General features: G+C 40.9%; 1 protein-coding gene across 1 annotated transcript in view; it reads left to right on the forward strand.

Annotated features, from left to right (window-relative positions):
* Positions 1 to 2,609: 2,609 nt before the first annotated feature.
* The window catches only part of OSBPL10 (oxysterol binding protein like 10), a 121,285-nt gene continuing 103,922 nt past the window's right edge, over positions 2,610 to 19,972 (forward strand). Inside the window, exon 1 of the mRNA XM_065831996.2 lies at positions 2,610 to 3,047. Within this exon, the coding sequence (XP_065688068.1) occupies positions 2,743 to 3,047 (305 nt within the window). The 5' untranslated portion in view covers positions 2,610 to 2,742. The remainder of the gene's footprint in view (positions 3,048 to 19,972) is intronic.

The following is a 19,972-nucleotide window of genomic DNA, read 5'->3' on the forward strand; positions in this document are numbered from 1 at the left end:
GTTTGCTCAATTACCCTTGAGATGGGGTTTTCAGAGGACTCTTGAAAATCACTCCAAGATCTCTTTCCTGAGAGGCTACAGCAAATTTATAGGTCACCATTATGCTTGCATAGCAAAAGCTATTTTCTCGCCATGTGCTTTATTTTGGTTTTTAGCAATATTAAATTTCAGTTGCCATTTTATCAGTGATTTAGTCACTACTGTGAGGTCTTTCTGCTTTTTTTTTTTTTTGTACTTGATTCTAGTTTTAACAATGAGTGAATAGAAGGTATTCTGATTTTAAGAAGGTATTGAGTAACGTGGATCCCAATATGGAGTAGTGGTTTCCCTCTATTTGAAAAATGGCCATTTATTCCTGTGTTTTGTTTCCCATCTATTATCTAGTTTATAACCTGTAAGAGGACTTTCTATACTATCCCATCACAGTCATTGTTCTAGCAGCAGTGAGGAATGTTTTGGGATTTTGTGAAATTCTCCTGTGGCCATAATACACTTACAGCCTGTTGTCCCTTCCATTTCAGAAACTCCCTGATGAGCACAGCATTGTTACTTGAGTTTTATTGTATAGGAAAGTACAGAGCGGCTTCTCTATGCCTCTGTAAGAAGGTTTATTTTCCTGACACAATCCTTTTCCAATAAATTCTACGGAAGGCAGAAAAAATTACATTCATTTTTCATGATATAGAACATATATAGGCAATGTGTTGCAGTGGTTGATGTGATGACACATTTCATTAAAGCATTTTGTTCCACTGTTCTGGGCTGTCATTGTAAGTGAATATGAGGAGAAATGCAGGGGTCTCCTGTGTATCTCCAGTGAGCAGAGTTTGAGCTTCCTGAAGGAACATGTCTTGTTCATTCCAATGTCTCCTGCAAACTGTGGTCATCAGAGGTAGTGGAGTGAGCCTCAGAATGAGGATTTTCAGATTGTTGTCATGGAGTTTCTTTCCATAGTAAACAATGATTGCAGAATTTTACATGAACACCTTAAGTAACAGCTCTGACTTGAAAAATTACTCTAAAGAAATCACTGAGTTAATAATCTTTTGTCTGTACTGCAAGAGATGTGCATTAAATGTTCTACCAATGAAATATGACATTAAGATTCAAGTTTCCAGACTGCAGTGCCTCAGTGTTTAGCTACAACATGAGAAGTTTAACCACCCAAAATTCAGGATCAGGTTGCCCAACATTGCAGCTACCCAACCACAACACATATGGTAGGATTTTCCAGAGAGAAAACTGGGAGAATCTGAGTTAGGAGCCCTCCTCTCTACGCTCATTTGTATGGGGAATGTAGACCTCTAACTGCATGTGGATTTGGATGATTTGGGTATCCTCTGAGGTGCAGAACACAGGGGGGCACAGTACACTCAAAAATTCTCTCGTACACATAGTGTAAAACTTTGCATGGGCTTAAAGTGCAGGAGCTAAGCTCAGTTCACATTTTGTTACAGGCTCTCTGAGCTCCTCTATATTTCAGCTCTCCAATTATAAAATGACAAGAATAACTACATCATTGGGATGCTGTGAAGATACATATTGTAACAAAACTGAGGGACTTAGCTAATGGAGCATGGATGGACACAAATGATTTGAAGGTGTGTAACCGCATAGCTTTGTACTGAGCTGACTGTACAAGGACCTGCTTAGCTTTTCACAGTGTTTTCAAGGTTACAGGTTTCAGAAGACATTACTTAACCAACAATATTTTTTGTAAAGTCTGGATTAATTATATGGCTGATGTGGTGTGCTGATATATACATTATGGGCAGCAGTATATGGTGTGTGTTGGGCAAGACTGTTGTGCTGGGCACACCACCTACATCTTGATTTCTGTGTGCAGGCACTGCTCTGTGCTGCTGGTGTACTATACCACGGAGAGTCGTCTCCTTGGTGTCACGCTCTGTGGTGACGGGCAGTGATGTGCATCAGTCTGTACCGAGAAATCTCCTCTTTGGTGCTATGCTTTGTGCTCCGCTGGGCACAGCTTCTGTCAGTGTCACTCACATGCTTTATAGCCTGGGCATTCTCCTCCCCGGTGGTGTCTCCGGCTGTACACACTGCTCACGGCCGCTGCTTTCCTTGCCCCTTGCATGTGTGTCATGTGGCGTGCGTGGGAGCCGTGCCTGGGCTGTTTGCCCGCCGCTGCGAGCTGGGCTGTCCTCTTCTTGTCACACGCACAGGGACCTGGCAGTTTGCAGGCAGGGCATCCTGTCCCAGTGTCACCAGTCTCCGTGTGTATGGTTCTGCACGTCCGGCCCGCATTCCGTGTGTTGGGCGCTCTTTGGGGTCACTTCACGGCACGCGTGCCCGTGTCGGGGTATGCGGGCACTGCTGTGTGCCGTCTCGCTGCACCACGCAGCCTGTGTGTCATGCCTTTCCCCCTGCGCTCTGTCTCCCTGTTTGCGTGCGTGGCACCCGCCCACGAGCAAGTGACCTGCGGGACTCCCACGGGGCCGACCGGCTCCCGCCGCCAGGGCAGCGCCCAGCACCGGGCTCGGGCGGGGCGGCCCAGGGGGCAATGGGCGGGCGTCCGCCGGGCCGCGGGGCAGCAACCGCCGCCCAACTCCCCTCCGCCACTCGCGAGGAGGCGGCGCGGCCGTTCCCTCTCCCCACGCGGCCCGGCCCCTTCTCCCTCGGGCGCCGCCCCTCTCCGCGCCGCCTGTGAGTCAGGGCTTTGCCGGGGCACGGGCGGCAGTGGCGGCCGGGGAGGGCTTGCAGCCTCCGCTGCGGGGCTCCATGGAGAAGGCGGCACCGGTGAGCGAGGGCGGCGGCAGCAACAGCAGCAGCCGCAGCAGCAGCCGCCCCACGTCGGCGGGCTCGTCTCCATCGTCTTCCTCCGCCAGCCGCGGGCTGCCGGGCCGGGCGGCGGCCGCGGGGAGGCTGGATGGAGGTGGCGGGGCCGGCGGCGGCAGCAGCCCCAGCTCGGCGGCGGCCAGCCCGGGGGGCGCGCAGGCGCCCAGTGGCGGCGGCAGGCGGCGGGAGTCGGTGCTGGAAGGGACGCTCAGCAAATACACCAACCTCTTGCAGGGCTGGCAGAGCAGGTAAACCGCCGGGCCGGCCCCCTGCGGCGCTGCGGGGCCGCGTCTTTCCCTTTCGGGGGCCGCTCCTCACCCCCAGCCGCCCCCAAGATGGTGTCCGGGCAGCTGGCGCCGCCACCCCGGGCCGACCCCTCCCCGGCCGCCGAGGGCAGGTAGGCCGGGCCGTGCCGCCAGCCATGCCCGGGGCAGGCTCCCTCCCCCCCCCGCGCCCATTTTCCTTCATTTTGTTCTACTTGTTTGTTTTCCCAGCCGAAGGAGGAGTTGAGCGTAATGAAGGGGCGGGGGGGGCCGGGCAGCGCGGCCGGAGCGGTGGCCCCAGCGCTGCCGCCGCTGGTGCGGGTGGGGACGGGGGAGACTAACCCTGGCCACGCTGTTCTCCCGGCCGTGTTCCGTTTTTAAGCACCTTTTCTTCCACGTTAGTTTTGTTGTGTGAAGTTATCTTGGATTCCTAAAGAATCAGACCCTTCCGAAATAAATGGGACAAATGCTACGCTTGCGATTATTACTCGTATTTTTTGCAAGGGGTGGGTCAGCGGAAACAGTTACCTGTGTGTTCAATAACATCTCTTCTTGCCATGTCATTCCTGTTTGACGAGTCCTATTTGATGTTGACACGGTGACAGGCCCTTGTCCTGCAGTTTGTTGGGTGTGGACAGGCTGATGTGCATCCGTGGAAGTCCAGGAGAAGGTCTGGTTTTGAATCTGATGTTTCAGTGCAAAATTTTTTACAGACTTGAAGCCAGACTCTGGAATTAATAATGCTGTGTTGGGAACTGTTGAAATCAGGAGATTTCTTATTAGTGTATTACTTCTCATTATTAAACTTTGTACTCTTAGTGGATGGATGAGGATGTGTATCTAAAACTTGACTTTTTAATATAAGGCATCAGTGATGGTATTGAAGAAAAGTAAGTGCTATAGAGAGAACATTTACAGGACTAGTTGCAAACCTCCACAAAAGCCTTTAGAAAACAAAACGCCACCAAACCTACCAAAATCTGCTCTTGCTTGTATTAAGTGATCCCAAGCAGTAAAAACATGGGAATGGCTGGGCCCTCGATTTTCTGACAGTATTTTTAAAGCATTTGTAAGTGACAGAGTTAAATTGCACAAATGCCGATGATGCTGACTCGTGTGGGGCTAAATCCGAGGTAGGAGTATTGTAGCAGGACCTCCTGAAAAGTGTCAGGAGCTGGTCTAACTCCATACACATCAGAGCACACCAACTGTGAGTACTAATGAATACATCTGGTATGATTTGGATATACGCTCGTCTCCCTAAAACTGAACTGGCACAGTGTAGATATAGAGAAGGCCCTTTACTGTGACTTGGTTACTGCGATTCTGTTCTAGATTTATGTTAGACTTGTATCTGTTTATTGATTTTTGCGGTCCTCCTGTAGTTTTGTTTAAAAACTAAATAAAAACATTTGGATACCTAAATTGTAGAACTAAAATGCACAACTAAAAATTAAAAGCCCACCCTCTCCCTTTTACCCCTGACACCTCCATATCTTTTTGTATAAACGGTAACTTTTTATACTGTGATTTTAAGGATTGCTTTCCTGTAATCTGATGAAATTACAAAATAGAGGTCATTACTTATAAATCTTTGGGTCTGGAATTGCCTGTTTGTTGTCTTTAGGAACAGCTCAAATCTTTGACAAGGCTCACAGCGTGTAATAGCATGTATAATCTCTGTATGTCCAAGAAACTTTTATCTGAAAACATCATGGAAGAAAGGGAAATGTCACTTAAACAGTTCTACCACAGCACTTGGAAATTAATGTCTGTTTATTTTTAACAGTCTTTTTTGATGTTGCTTTATCATTTGCCAGTTTTATTTTCTGTAGGTCTGGGTGTTTGAGCAAGTGGCTTATGATGACATACAGCTCTAAATAACTTTAGCTGGTTCAGTTATTTGTTCTGACAGTTTCTGTATTAGTTTTTTGGCATGAGGAATCTGATACAAGTTCTAAACAGAACAGTTGAAAGTTGGGGCTTATACAAGTTGGTCCTATCATAACGTCAAATAAATGAGCAGTGATCCATGGGTTCGAGCATCATTGTCCATTTGGCCTTCTGTATATTTGTCATGGAGTAAATTTTCTGTGAATTGGAGCTCTGTCTATCAGATTTGCTAAGTGACTTTGTAGTTGGCACCTGCAAGTCAATCGAGAGTTTATGTGTTACTGAGTGATCATACAAGTTAGTTTTGAATTTACTTCATCTGAAAAAACACAAGATTGTTTAACTGCTTGATCAATACAGCCAGATGGCGTGAATGTAAGTAAAATGGAAAAATAAAAAGAAAACTGACAGAGTTCAGCAATCATGGATTTGAAATGTTGTTCTTTAAAGCTCCTTATGCATTAACCTAAGTAATTCAAATGTGTTTTGTGTTAGCTTATGCCACATGATATTGAAGTTGAAGGACTTTCCTAGGTTATCCAACACTTACTGTGCAGAATAGATTCTACAAGTCTAAGGAAGTTGTCATTTGAGTTACAATAAATTAGCGTCACATTTTGGTCAGTTGTCCTTTAACAGGTGTGTGCAAAGTAGTCTTATATTGGATGGGGCAACTGAGTATGAATACTGCAGCTAACACTGCATTTACAAGTGTAAACCGAAGCAAGTGAAGGTCTCATATTCGGTCAAGCTGGAGAGCTGCATTATTTCTTAACTGAAGAACTTCTGAGGGTTTATTGTCTATTACTAAAGAAATCTGTTCTACTCTAGCAGGCTTAGGAACAATCTGATTTGGAAATAAGTGAGGTTCTTCTTCACCTTTATAACAAGCAGAAGGAAACGCTTTTTTTCTTCTGTTGTTTTGAGGTGGTTTGTTGTGTGATAAAGGTGTCAAGGGGCCTGAGCATCTAGAGCATCTCCATTGAAGTCTGAAACTTTCTGTGGATTTACGCAGGTATGAATACAGAGAATGGAACTTAATCAGATGCTTTGACGAGAAAACACTTGTGTCTGGCCTGAGACATTGGGGCATCTGATAGTCTTTGCTATGAAATTACAAATAATTATGTTATCAGAGTTGAAGTACTGTTACAAAGCATTTCCATTGGGATTTACTTGTTTTACGTGTATGGGAGAGTAGTAGCTTGTATTTTAGCTGGGAGTTTTGTGGGCTTGATGGATAGATATGTCTCTAGAATTGTCTCATGCCATGCAGAACATGTTTTGAATGAGTTAATTTGATATTAATAAAATACTTAACTGCTTATGGCATTACTATCCTGTTTTTTAATAGATCGGTGAAATGTTTTTAAAAGTCTTAAAAACTCAAATTTCCCAAGACAGTGTGAAATTCATGTGTGGTCTACCTCCCCCTCCATGCTTTTTCCTTGAAAATGTTTCTAGTGCTTGTACTTTTAGGGCTTTGTCCTGCAAGCATCTATAAGCACCTGGATCATCTGCATTTGGGCTGGGGCTTAGATTTGGATTTGTAACAACAACAAATGGAAGCTCAGCTGATGGTTTTTGTTGCTTTTCTGAGCTGAACTGCTCTATGTAAGTTATTCTGTAGCCGATGTGTTTCCTAAAGCATTACTTTGGCCTATTCCTGTTTCCTCTCTCAGTTGGGAAATGCATTGTGTTACCAGTCTGCATGGACCACGCTTGGTACACTTGTGCTTGGGCACCACCAGACTTCTTTTGGGGTTAGCTGCATTCCTCGGATGTCAACAAAAATGTGTACTTTGGGGCAGTTTGGTGATTTTTTGCGCTCACCCTCTTTCCTGGGCTTCTCAATGCAGTGCTGTGGCCTCTTTGTGTGTGTGGTTGCAGACAATGGTTGCAGTCTGACTGTTGCCACCACAGCAAGACCTTTCCTCATTTCCAGTGTCCCAAACAGCAGCTACTGTACCGCCAGAAGAACCAGCAGCTCCCTGTGTGACTTAAGGGGCTGACATCTTTGGCTTCCAGAGGTGATGCTGCTCTGACTGTGGCTCTTATGGGAAGGATGTCGACAAAATATTTCAACACTGTGTTGTGTTACAGCATCTACTAAAATCTGCGAGTAATGTTTTTTTATTATAATTTAAAAAAATAAGATATATTCTGGAGAAATAGATCGTGACCTCGTAGAAGAGGAACTGATGAAGATACTTCAAATTCAATAATAATCCACCCCTCCCTTCTTCTGAATTAGCTAGCCAATATTTTGCAGAATTTTGGGATTGACACATCTTGTGGAGCTTTGGGGTAGTTAACACCTCTAGTAGTTGCTAATTCTTCAATGGTACCAGTCAAGTTGTTCTAGCAATGAATTGCAGCCTTTTTCTGGTGTAAAAAAAAAAAAAAAAAGAGTAAATGGTTCCTGAATAAACTATATGACTATAGTTGTATAGGTATACTGATACAACTTGGGAGGGAAGACTATCCTAGAGAAACAAACTGTGTGAGGTGTTTTGTTTGTTTTAAAATATGGAATAAACTATACTGTCATCATTCTAACAGTAGACAGTATCTGAGAAGGAGAAAATGGCCATGTGCTTGTTTAATATTTGTGAAGTTTGCTGCACTGGAAGGTTTTTTGTGTTCTTACTAGAATCAGATTAACACCAACCCCTCCCCTGTGTATGTTTTCATTTTAGTGTGTTTCTGGCATATTTATACAGGACTTTGTGTAGTGTTATAATACTTTCTAGAATTTACTTGCAGAATTTGGGAAGGGGGAGACTATTTTAAGGAGATGGAGATGCAACCTTTTCTCTTTCTTCTGTCATTGGAAATCTGCTCCTTACATTTTGGAAGCTTGACTATAATCTGTTAGGAGTTGTGGAAACACTGTATTTTCAAGGCTTTTTGAAAGCATAGTAGGAGGCAATATGGAAAGGAAGATAACTACTTAAAATCAACATGTTTTTGTTTTGTTGATCAAATGAACAGGGTATTTTCTGTGCTGAACACTCAGGAGGCACAAATATTATTGAAATAAGATGTATGTCATTAGTTTCAAATGAACTTGGAATTTAAAGGTCAAAAAATCAGTTATTAGTAAGTTCTGTTTTGGATTAATCACGGAACGGTTGTGGTTGGAAAAGACCTCTGGAGATCATCTAGTCCAACCCACCTGATAAAGCAGGTTCACCTGGCGTAGATGGCACAGGAATGTGTCCAGACGGGTTTTGAATGTCTCCAGAGAAGGAGAGGCACTGATCTTTTTTTTCCTTAGTCCTGAAATCTGTGTAGCAAAAATAATCACACTCAGATATAAGCTTTCTTCTTTTTTTTTTCCCTTTCCTCTCCTGTCCTTCCCTCACTTTTTGCTGTTGAAGGTTTTCCATTGTGTCATTTTTTTAAAAAAGAAAACAATAACAAAAAAGTAAAAGAAAAAGGTAATCTCTTTGAATATATATCCCTAATTCATTTGTAGGAAAATTAAAACTTTTAATTAAGATACACTTTGTTTAGTTACTGGTTGATTAAACCTAACTTGTTTAATCACAGACTGGTTTAGTTTGAATATCTTATGCTGTTGCCTCTAAACCAGCTCTGTTGGGAGAATGGAGAGGGCTGTTCAAACAGTGCAGGAAGAATTTTAATAAGGCGAGAGAGAGGCTGTGAAGTCCATCGTTCTCTGCCCTTCCGTGTTGCTTGCAGTTGGAAGAAGACAACTTTGAACCTCAGGCTGAAATTGAAAAGGGTGGTCTGGTGGTTAAGGAATTGGTTTGCACTGTGGAGATGTGGATCCTGGTTGGAGAACTGCCCTGGGCATTTCTCTTGTCCCCAGGCAAGTGATCCAAGTTCTTTGTTCCTCAGCTGCTTGCGTCACATGGTGTCATGGCTCCTCACGCCTATGCAAAGGATAAATTCATATAATGCCTAATAATCTATTGCAGGGCTGTCAAACTCATTTTCACCTGGGGCCACTGTATTTATAGAGTCCAAAAATTACAATTGGCCCTTCGAAGGCAACCATGAGTCTGATGTGGCCCCTGGTGTAAATGAGTTTGACACCCCTGCTCTAATGCATAAGATGCTTGATAGTAATGTAGGAAAAATCTGTTTAAAACAAACGAGACTGGGACATTTTCACTCAGCAGTATATTTGGGATTTGCAAGTGCACTTCAGAGCTGAGCAGCAGCCTTGTACCAGAGGGAATGAAGTGACAGGCAAAATAGAGCGTGAGCTTCCTCTCACACAGATGTCACACTTCGCTTTCAGACGGCAAAGAGAAGTGGCAGTTGGCACTAACACCGAAACACACACTTAGCCTTATCTGGGTTTTGTTATTACTAGCTCATTTTACTGTTAGCTTTTTGAATGGTGATTTCTGTGCTTAGCAACGCAATGAGAAATGCGGTTAGAGAGAGCATACATGCGCTTGCTGGCTCATTTAAAAGAACCCAGCTGTTTATGAATATGGATTTTGTTCATGTAGGAGAAGTGACAGTGAGTTGTTAAACTAAGTAATGCACCTAGACTCTCTATATGATCATATAAGAAAAGTATTCTAAAGATTTCCCGAGTCATTTTATATTTAAAAACATGGTTTATTAAGAAGAAGGTATTTGGGCTTTAGCTTCTGCTAGTATTCTTACTTTGCTCTTTATGATATATTTAAAAGGTTGAACCTTCTAAGTGAAAAGGATGCTAAAAATTGCCATAACTATTGGTTATTGTATTTGTTAAATATGTATTATAATGACCGATAAACCAAAAAGTATTGAATTTGGTTCAGCTGAAAAGGCTGAGTTTGTTTCTTTGGTTGTCACTTCCACAACTTTATTTTCAAGTATCATGGCACTCTGCTTTGAAACTTGTAGGCTTTTGTGGATATCTTACTGAGGTGTGTGATCTTTTTGTGACCTAATCCAGAGAGGCAAAGTTTGCTTATTGTTTAACTGTTGCATATACAAATGCTTCAGTAAATGCTGTGCAAATGCTACTGCACTTCTATTTCTGAGACAGCATCTAATTAGTAGGTAATTTAAAGTTGAAGAATGTAGGCCCATAACTACCCAGTTTTGTAGCACCAACCGTAGAATTTATTGTAGATTCTGGTCCACCTGGGCTTGTGTTTCTCTTTGGTTGTTTATCCGAGAATTTTTCTTCCCGTGATAGGATTCTTTATTATAACTATGGGAACAATTTTCCCAGCTTTAATCACTACTAAAAAAATTACCTGTTGTTCTTAGTAGATGTCAGCCTTTGACTTTTCACTGTGTCTCATTATTCTGGTTGTGTATGAGACTGAAGACACCTCTTATCAAATTTGATTTCTATGTGCCATATTTTTGGGAAGCTAGGTTTTGTCTGTATTTGGAATATCTAGACCAATGGAATTTTCTTGCTGCAAAGCAGATTTCTCAGTAATTTTAACAATTTATGATAATTCTGATTGTTATTTGGTATTTCTATGTTTCTGTGTACAGTTTCAGTTGTGGTTGCACTGGGGATCAAATACAGGGGTAATGCATCTCATTTCTTCCAACTTGACATTCCCTGCTTAAAAAATTAGAAAAACCTTTTTAGGTCTTTATTATTTATATATTTTTTTAAACTAGGTGGTTAATTTTGCCTTATAAGTTAAACTTTTAGTCTAATGACACACAATGCTGAGACTTTGTGTTCCCTGGTGCTGCCTGGGTTCTCCAAACGGGTATGCTCATGCTCGCCCCTCTTGTTATACTTCCTACTTGCTTTGCTTAAACTCTCCGTGGCACAACACTGTGGTGCTTGTTACACTGTTCTCTCTTGACATCTGGGAACATATGGCATAGTACTACCAAAATGAGTGCTTGAAGTGTGAAAATGAAGAGTAGCACTTAAATATTCTTTTTTTTTGGGTGGCAAAGGTGATCAAAAGGAGTGCGGTGGGAGCTGTCTCCCTGCAGTATGCTCTCTCCACAGTTAGCATGTTTTTGCATATCCCTAGTGGCACTTGGGCTTTCTCATGGTACGTGTGTGTCCTGTTTTTGAGGGAGTAAAAATAGTAGTGAATCATTGGTTTACAGAAGACAGTAATTTTAAAATATAGTTGAGGAAACTGATTATTAGTTGGAAGAATTACTTGGACAAAAGAATCAGTAGATTTTCCTTATCCTGAATTTTTATTAGTCAGTGCTTTTCAAGGTAAATCCTCTATTTTGTAATTAAGACTTTTTTGTTACTAGATGTATGACTTTATTTTGACAGTGTTGGAATACAGGTTGGTTGCTGATGATAGCTTATTTTCATGTCATCAGCAACCTTTATGGAGTTTTTTTTCCCCATCTAGGTCATTGCTAAATACTCCAAAGCCAAGAACTGCTTGCCAAGGAACCCTGTTAGAAACACGTTCACTCAGAGATCCTAATTTATTTATATTTTGAGGCTGGCTCCATCTTTTAACTGTTTTCCAATGCATTTAATGTGTCTCGTTTTATTGTACGTAAAACTCAGTACTGCCTGCACTAGGACATTGCTTCAATGGTGTTAATATTGTGAAGCAAACTTGCGATACCAGAACCCTAGCAGGTTTTCTGGAGGAAATTTGTTTTTAGTAAATGCATACTGATTGGTGTTAATTATCTTGCTTTAAATATCTTTTGTTTGTGTAAAAAGGTACTGCATCAGCTGTTATTTAGCATTGAATAGGCTGAGAGGCGTATGCAGTTAACTAGGCTGTTGCATTTACGTTTTTAAAAATGTTTGCATAGTGTGGTTTCCTGTGGTTTGGGAATTTTCCCATTGTTTTTGGTGGCAAGGAGCTGAATGCACAAAGTATTGATGAACCTTAGCATTTTGAATAATTCACCATATGCTTGGTGAAACCCAATGGTTTTGTTGGTAGTATCCTTCTGATAAAATTACAGGTCAAAATTTAGGATATGGAAAAAACATCCCAGTATAAGGCGAATAGTTGAAGCTAGTGCAGGCAAGACCAGGCATTCTGCAGTTATTTTCCTTAAATTTATAAAATTAAAGAAAAAAAAAAAAAACAGGGGAAGAGGGGAAATAGCCAGTGTCTTGTCTGTTGCCATTATTTTGGAGCTGGCAGGGAATTGAGGAAGAGTTGGATCAGTTTTCTCTCTACTGCCTTTATCATGGTGATAGAAGGAGAATAATGAACTTGATAAAGATACTGAAGTGTAGGCAAGATGGAGAAGCAAAACATGTGTTATTCATTGCTGCAAGCATTTGGGCGTTTTGCACTGGCACAAAAATCTCTCCTGAGGTGGATTTTATTTTTTTTTCTTATCACAGTGGGCTTTGCATAGAAGCTCCTGGTCTTTTTTTTTTTTTGGTTTAAGATTTGCTTTCCACAACATAAGATGCAGTATGGGTTTTGTGGTCTCCTTTGTTTTATCTTAACTAATTAACAGTCTTTGATTTTGTGACTGTTGGGTTAATGTATCAAACTTTTATGTTTTTACAATGCAAGTGCAAGGAAAGGGTAGTTTCGCAATAGAACAAGGGATGAAAGAAGAGATACAGAATGGTGGGAGAGGTTTAGAAAAGAAGTTAAAGCCTCTGGAAGAGGCTGAAGGGAAGTAGAAAGAAACTAAACTGAAGGCAACACAAGGATAGACTTTTACCACTTAAAAAAAAATCTGGAAATCATATATATAACATGAATTCAAAATGAAGTCTTGGGAATGCAAGTGAGCTAATTTGCTCTTTTTTATTAATTTTAATACTGCCATTAAGAATGGCACATAAGAAGTAGAGGAGAAATTACTGTATTCTAAATTGAAGAATGCATAGAATGGTAAGGATTTTTCTGGTTTTGCTTTCTTTCCTCCACCACCTTCTGTAGCAGAGCTCATTCTAGGCCAGTAGATGACTGATGTGAATAGCAGCCAGAGGAAGCTACTGACAGTGTCCACCTGGATATATATTAATGTGCCAGACTTACCTTTGCCCTTTTAAACACAATATTGTTTATGTGGGAATTCAAGCATATGCATTGATGAAACTGTTTTCCTGTTAAAGATCGTAAATATTGTTTCTTCATTTTTGATTAAAACCATGAGGATCTGTATTTTTGTGGGACAATGTTTTTAGAAATATATATACACACACACATATGTATATATATATATAAAGTAGCAACCTAATGCATAAAGGTCTTTGGAAGTAATTGTTGTTTGCAAATTTAAACATGCTTTCTTCAGAAGGATCATGGCTAATACACTGCATATCTCACAACATATTGATGAAACCACCCTCTCATGGACTCTGTGGACTCTATGCATATGTTTCTAAGAAACTGTGTTGACAAGATACTCTGTTGTGAAGATGGTGGCATATCAACTGTCAGCATAAAGACCAAACATAGAAACATAAACTTCTCATTTCAGTCAATGAATTGATAGTCCTAAGAGTAAAAACGAGGCAAACTGTATTGGACTGCAAAGTATTGGCACAGAAAGCTGGAAAGTTCCAGCTCTCCTAAGGTCGTGCAGCATGAAAGAAAGGTCTGGTTTCTGCAAAGCTTTCTTTAAACTAGCTGGGGTGGAGGAGATACGGAAAAGAGCCAGCGTCCTGGTCTTATAAACAAGATCCTTACTTCATCTGTCATATTTTCTTCCATGTGATGCATAAAGAACATACTGCTGGACTTGAATACATCAGTTCTTTACAACCAGGAACTTTTAGACTGGATTTAAAAAAAACAAACCCAAAATAATCCAAACAACAACCAAAAAAAAAACCCAAACAACCACCCCACCAAAAAACCCCACAAAACCAAACACATTCAAAAGCCAGTTAGAACAAGCAGAAAGGAAGACATAAAACTGAGAATTTGAAAAATTCCCAAAGCAAGACTTTAACTTACCCTTTGCCTTTTTTTTTTCCTTCTGTGTAAATATATATTAAAAATGTATGCAGCTCACAAAAAATGGTCTTAGTGGAACATAGCTGAGTTCTCAACCCGTTGTGTCTGAGAGTGGAATGGATATTAATTTGTCCTGGTTTAACCCCAGCTGACAACTAAGCACCACGCAGCTGCTCGCTCACTCCCCGCTGGTGGGATGGGAGAGAGAATCAAAAGAGAAAAAGTGAGAAAACTCATGGGTTGAGATAAGGGCAGTTTAATAAGTAAAGCAAAAGCCATGTGTGCGAGCAAAGCAAAACAAGGGCTTCATTCACCACTTCTCATCTGCAGGAAGATGTTCATCCATCCCCAGGAAAGCCGGGCTCCATCACATGTAGTGGTTACTTGCGAAGATGAACACCGTAATGCCAAATATCCCCCGTTTCCTCCTTCTTCCTTCAGCTCTATATACTGAGCATGATGTCATATGGCATAGAATACCCATTTGGTCATTTGAGGTCAGCTGTCCCAGCTGTGTCCCTTCCCAACCTTTTGTGTACTCTCCACCTTCTTGCTGGCAGGCCAGTATGAGAAGCTGGAAAGTCCTTGACTGCTTAGCAACAACTAAAACATCAGTGTGTTATCAGCATTCTTCTCATACAAAATCCAAACCACAGAGCTATACCAGTTACTATGAAGAAAATTAACTCGACCCCAGCTGAAACCAGGACATACTTGTTGAACAGGTTCTGTCAGTGAAATAATGTTTTACATTAAACTTGCAGTTGGGAGAAATGCCAACAGTCACATGGTTCAATTTTGAGAACCTAGATGTTAAATTACCTACATCTTGAAAGTGAAAAAAAAAAAACAGCTGCTACAAACACTGTGGTAGAAACACAGAAAAAATTTAAACCCAGATGTTTTATTCCATCAACTTGCACAAAAATTACTGTCTGCATAGATACTTTCTCGCAGAAAACTGCCTTCTGAATGTATCAGGTAGTCCATATATTCACTTAGAATATATCATCATAATATTTGTCTAGAACAGCTACAGAGAATGTACCCTCAGTGAATTATATAAGAAGTACAGTGTGGAGTGAGGGAGGAATGAAGAATTGGTTTGAGGACTGCTGTCTCCTGGCATCATTTGTATGTCTTTCTCTACCTGGAAATTACCGCTTTTGCAGGTGGTAATCAGCTCTCATTATGTGTTTCTTCCACATAAATTATGAGTAATGTGCATATGTCCACAAGTCAAAAGTAGCTAGATGAACATGGGAGAGTTATCAGAAAAAATCAGGAAGCCAGATTCTTGGATATAGAAGCTTTATATTGACCTTATAACTCTGATGACCTGGACTGATGAGGACAAGCACACTTCAGATAAAAACGTGTTTCAAGCTGTTTTACTTGTCTGTTTTGTTAGAAAAGTTATTAATACTTCAAACACACCATAATATTTTAAAGAAAAAAAAAAAACAACCTGTCAATGAGCTTGCATCCTTGCCAGTTTTGCAATGCAAGACTCAGTAAAAATAAAATACTTACTGAAACTAAGTTGTAGCACAACTGTTCTCTTATTTTTAAACTTTCAACACCATATTTTATGGTGATAGTGTTTTCTCTTTTTTTTTTCTTTTTAAAGTTGGATTTTTCCACTGAGAATTCCATACGTACTTTACAAAAGTTGAGCACACCTCAGATGTGATGCTTACGCTGCTGAGGTTAGAGGAAGAGGTGCTTGATCTCTGACTGAGCACGTCTTTCATTAAATCATTGCCAGGTGTAATATATGTGTTTTTCTTTTCTTGGTGTAAAACTGAGATCCAGAAGTGGCTTTCCTTGTCAAGGTGGTTTTCAAATCTAAACATTAATCTTGGAGTTTACAGGGAGGTTATTATATCTTGGGGTCTCTTACTCCTTGATGTTTTTAGCTGTGGACTAGAAAATAACACTGAAGAGTTGCTGGCTCTTGTCAGTGATTCTTGCTGAGGACAGGGCATTGCAAAACAAGGATGAGCTATGAAGGTCTGGCAAAGAAGTCGGTGAACTGTGATACAACCTCTATAAAACTTTGCTGACTCAAGGCAGCTAATTGAAAATTTATGCTGTAATATGCACTGAGGGGATGTGGTTATGCTTTGAACCTCATTAAATTGCATTGTAATGCAGTACAGTCAGTATCTTTCTCTTGGTACGTTCTTGTTCTTAAAAAGTTGGTGTCAACAAAATAGCTTCTGCATATTGAAAATATGTCAACTTGAAATCTAGTTGATCTAAAAATAAACTAAGAGTAGTTTGGGATATACTTGAAACTTTCTCTGCCATTTTTAAGTATATGATGATAATATAAACAACTTATGCTTGTCAGTCCTTAACATAATGTGTACTAAGAAAAAAAATTATTATGTAGTACAATAATCTTTACTAATACAGTTACTTCCTATTGTAGAAGATCTCTCTATCAAAATTCCATGGATTTATTTTAAATTGACTGCACAGTCATGCTGTACCTCCATCTCCACCCCTCTGTTGCCAGTGCCTCTATTCTCTTTGGTTTGTTCCAGCTTGTTTTGGACATCTTAAGGCATTTCTGTAATTCTGTATTGTGTTTGTAAATTACAAACTACAGCTATAATGAATGCAAGTCCTGTCCAGTTAAGTCAATGTATACCTTTTATTTGATGCTTACCAGGCTTTCTACAGTATGTTTGCAATTGTTCCACACCCAGTAAGGAATGCAGTTTGTTGTGCCAAGTAATTTCATCATCAGGGAGATAGTGAAATGCAAGGGATCTGGAGGTTGCTGATAAAATGTGTGGTTCATATTTTTCTTTCCCTATTCTTATTTTTTCTCTCTCTTTCTGTCTGGGATGGCATTCTAATCTAAACATGCTTTTGAGGCTTATTTCAGAATATCCTATTCTCCCAAGTCCCAAATTGCACTGGCTAGGGGAAGGTTGATTAATTTTTTCCAGAAGTGAAAGCTGTGGTACCTGACCTGGGGGTGGTTCTGTCTCACTGTGTTTCTTTGCTCCTGGATGAGAAAAACATGAGCAGAGATTGGAATACCAGATACTTCTAATTCTGTGGTTAAATAGCTTGCTAAAAAGGCTACTAGTTTCCCTCCCAGTTGTTGCAGTTTGGTAGTAAAAACCCTAGTGAAAACGTAATTATAGAATCATAGAATGTCCTGAGTTGGAAGGGACCCACAAGGATCATCAAGTCCAACTCCTGTCCGTGCACAGGACAACCCCACAGTTCACACCATGTGTCTGAGGGTCTTGTCCAGTCTCTTCTTGAACACTGTCAGGCTTGGGGCCGTGACACCTCCCTGGGGAGCCTGTTCCAGTGCTCCACCACCCTCTGGGGGAAGAACCTTTTCTTAATGTCCAACTTAAACCTCCCCTGACACATCTTCCTGCTGTTCCCTCGGATTCTGTCATTAGTTGCCAGAAAGAAGAGATTATTTGCTGGGCAAATAATGACTTCACTGGTGCTCTTACCCTTCTTTTTGAATTAAGATACTAATTTAGACTTGATAGTCATAACAATGAGAACAGCCCATATCTTGAAGCAAAGCTCTCAGATGTAAGTATAAACGTGTAAATCAGTTGCAGACAGTAAGCAATCGATAACCTGTTGGTTATGACAGCCTTGTTTAGCTGCTCTGTCCTTCCCTGGGGCTCAGAGGTTCAAATTGCAAGTTTCATCCTGCAGCTTTCTGCTAATCCACTGCTTTTTCAGCCTTTGTGTCCTTGCATGCCCAGTGCTGCTTATAGGGTGTAGGTGGGTGGTACCTGTGTTTTGGAACACTTTGAAGTGTTCTGTTGTGATTTCTGACAGCTGGCATTGATGTCGGCCTGCAGCCCTGCTTTGGTGTGCTCAGGGCTATGTGGCCTGGAGTTCAGCTATGCCTGTGAACTCAGACTGGTATTATTAATAGTTGTTGAACTATATTGAATTAATTCACAGCCCCTGGGCTCAGCCGCAAAGGGTAGGTTACAGGTATGGCGTAGCTTCCTTCATTCATTCAGTGCAGTGCTTTAAACGTTGTTCGCCAAAAGAAATCCTGTAACATATACTGTATTTTTGCTATGCTGTAGACTGAAGTGTCCACAACTGGCAGATTGTTCAAACCCAGGCAGAGCTCAGGGCTCCCTGTAGCACACAGTGCTCCCTTTGGTGTGGGAGAAGTGTTGGAAATGTCTCCCTGGGCATGACCTTTTGTAGAGGAGTCAGGTGGCTGTGTAAGCTTCTGAGAATCTTGGGTGGACGTTCCTTGGGCACAGGCGTTCTGGTGGGAGTCTCGAAGTTGAGGGATGAGCCATGGGAAATATCTGGACTTTCTAAGCAGTCTGTAGCAGCTTACAGCTGTTAGCCTCAAAACTTTGGTTCTTATCTTTCCTCTGTGCTAGTTTTTAAATGGAAGAATTAAAGCCTTGAGGAAAAGGGCTGAACAGATGCCAGCTCTTTCTTGAGCTGAACGAACAGATTGGCAGTTGAATATGAATCTTTTCTGCAGGATAAATGGTATGAAGCCACCTGTCTTCCTTCCCATGTGTTAAGGATCTCCTTTCCCAGTTATTTGATTTTGCTTTTGATACTGTGATATCAAATGTAGGGGGAGTAGTGCTGTAGGAGGTAGACTGAAGAGAACATTTGAAAGTAAGCAGATCAGATATGAAAATGTTACATGTGCTAAAAGTTAGAGGTGGATGAGCTGTGACCTCAGGTTCCAGAGAGAAGCCTAATGACATGAAGCTTTTTTGGGTTTTGTTCCCCTTGAGCTTAAAAATTGGTGTTTCGGAAGTGACTTTTGAACAGATGGAACACAAGGGGTGTAGAATAGGTGTCTCAACTGAGTGAGCTGGAAAGCTTAATGGTACTGTCAGTAGTAATAGAGGAAGCAGCTGGTATAGGAAAAAATATAGTGCAGTTTCTCACAGATTGCTGATTTGAGATGGTGTTAGGACATCAGGAACAGATGTCTGAGAAACTGAAAATACTTAGTCTACTCATGTTGAGTTTTACTAAATAGTTCTCTCAACTGGATTTAATTATTGGAATTCTGAATTGCATGCTTTTCTAAAGGAAAATATCAGAATTATGAAACTGTATTTTATTTCTGGAAATGTGAAACCTACTGGATCTCTGCTCTGGCAATTTATTTATTATCTCCACTTGTTCTGTGCTTACATTTTTTTTCCCTTCCTAATAGCGTTGTCATCTATTTGGTTCTTGGACTAATTGTAACGGGTCTAGTAATAATGGGTCACTTCTGTTTTAAAAAGTATTTAACACTTATGAGTTGTTTTTTTTTTTTTTCTTCTCTCCTCCTACCCCCACCTGCTTTCCATATGCATTTGCCTATGCTTCGTTCAGAGGTTCTGTTAAGTTGTGGTGTGTTAATACTGCTGAAGGAAAAAATGACCACCTTATAGCTTTCCCTTCAGGGGAAGAAGTTATATGTTTCTTGAAATCTCTGCTATTGAATTTCTTCTTGAAATTATTTTTCTGCATCATTTCCTGCTCTGTCATTGTTTCAGGGACTGCACAATAGGCAAGCTGGCTGTTGCAGTTCTGACAGCAAGCATGGAGTTTAGAGTCTAAGAAAACGCTTACAATTATTGCTGGTGTTTTAGTCTGTTTTTAAGGACTTTTTTCCTCCGTGTGTATTTATTTTGTGGGTTATTGTTGTGTGTGTGTTTTATTTTTTTCTTACGGCCCTTTTATCACACTGCACGTCACAGCTCAGAATGAAATGAAAAGCAAAGAGGGTGCCTGGCCAGATGCTGCAGTGCAGGAGCAGTCTGAGTGCTGAGGGATGTGGTGAAGGCAGGTAGTTGGGTACCAAAGGGCACTGCAGAGCAGGACTGACCTTCAAATGTCAAATCTCTGTTAGAAAACAGGAATTGCAGTTTGTGCTCCGTAAAGTGAAGGAGTAATGCTTCCTTATGATGTTTTATTTTGAGAAAAAGTATTTAGAAATGACTGTTTAAAAAAAAAAAAAGACATCCCTCTGTAGTTACAGTTTTCAGTTGAGACCAACATTTCTTTTGGGATTTTTCCCCTGTTGTGGTGTGTTGTTTTTTTTTTTTTTTTTTTTTTTTAACTTGAGCATTTCTGGTTATAATTTGGGTGTCTTGGATACAATTG

Source organism: Patagioenas fasciata, chromosome 2 (assembly GCF_037038585.1).
Source record: "Patagioenas fasciata isolate bPatFas1 chromosome 2, bPatFas1.hap1, whole genome shotgun sequence".
Lineage (NCBI taxonomy): Eukaryota > Metazoa > Chordata > Aves > Columbiformes > Columbidae > Patagioenas > Patagioenas fasciata.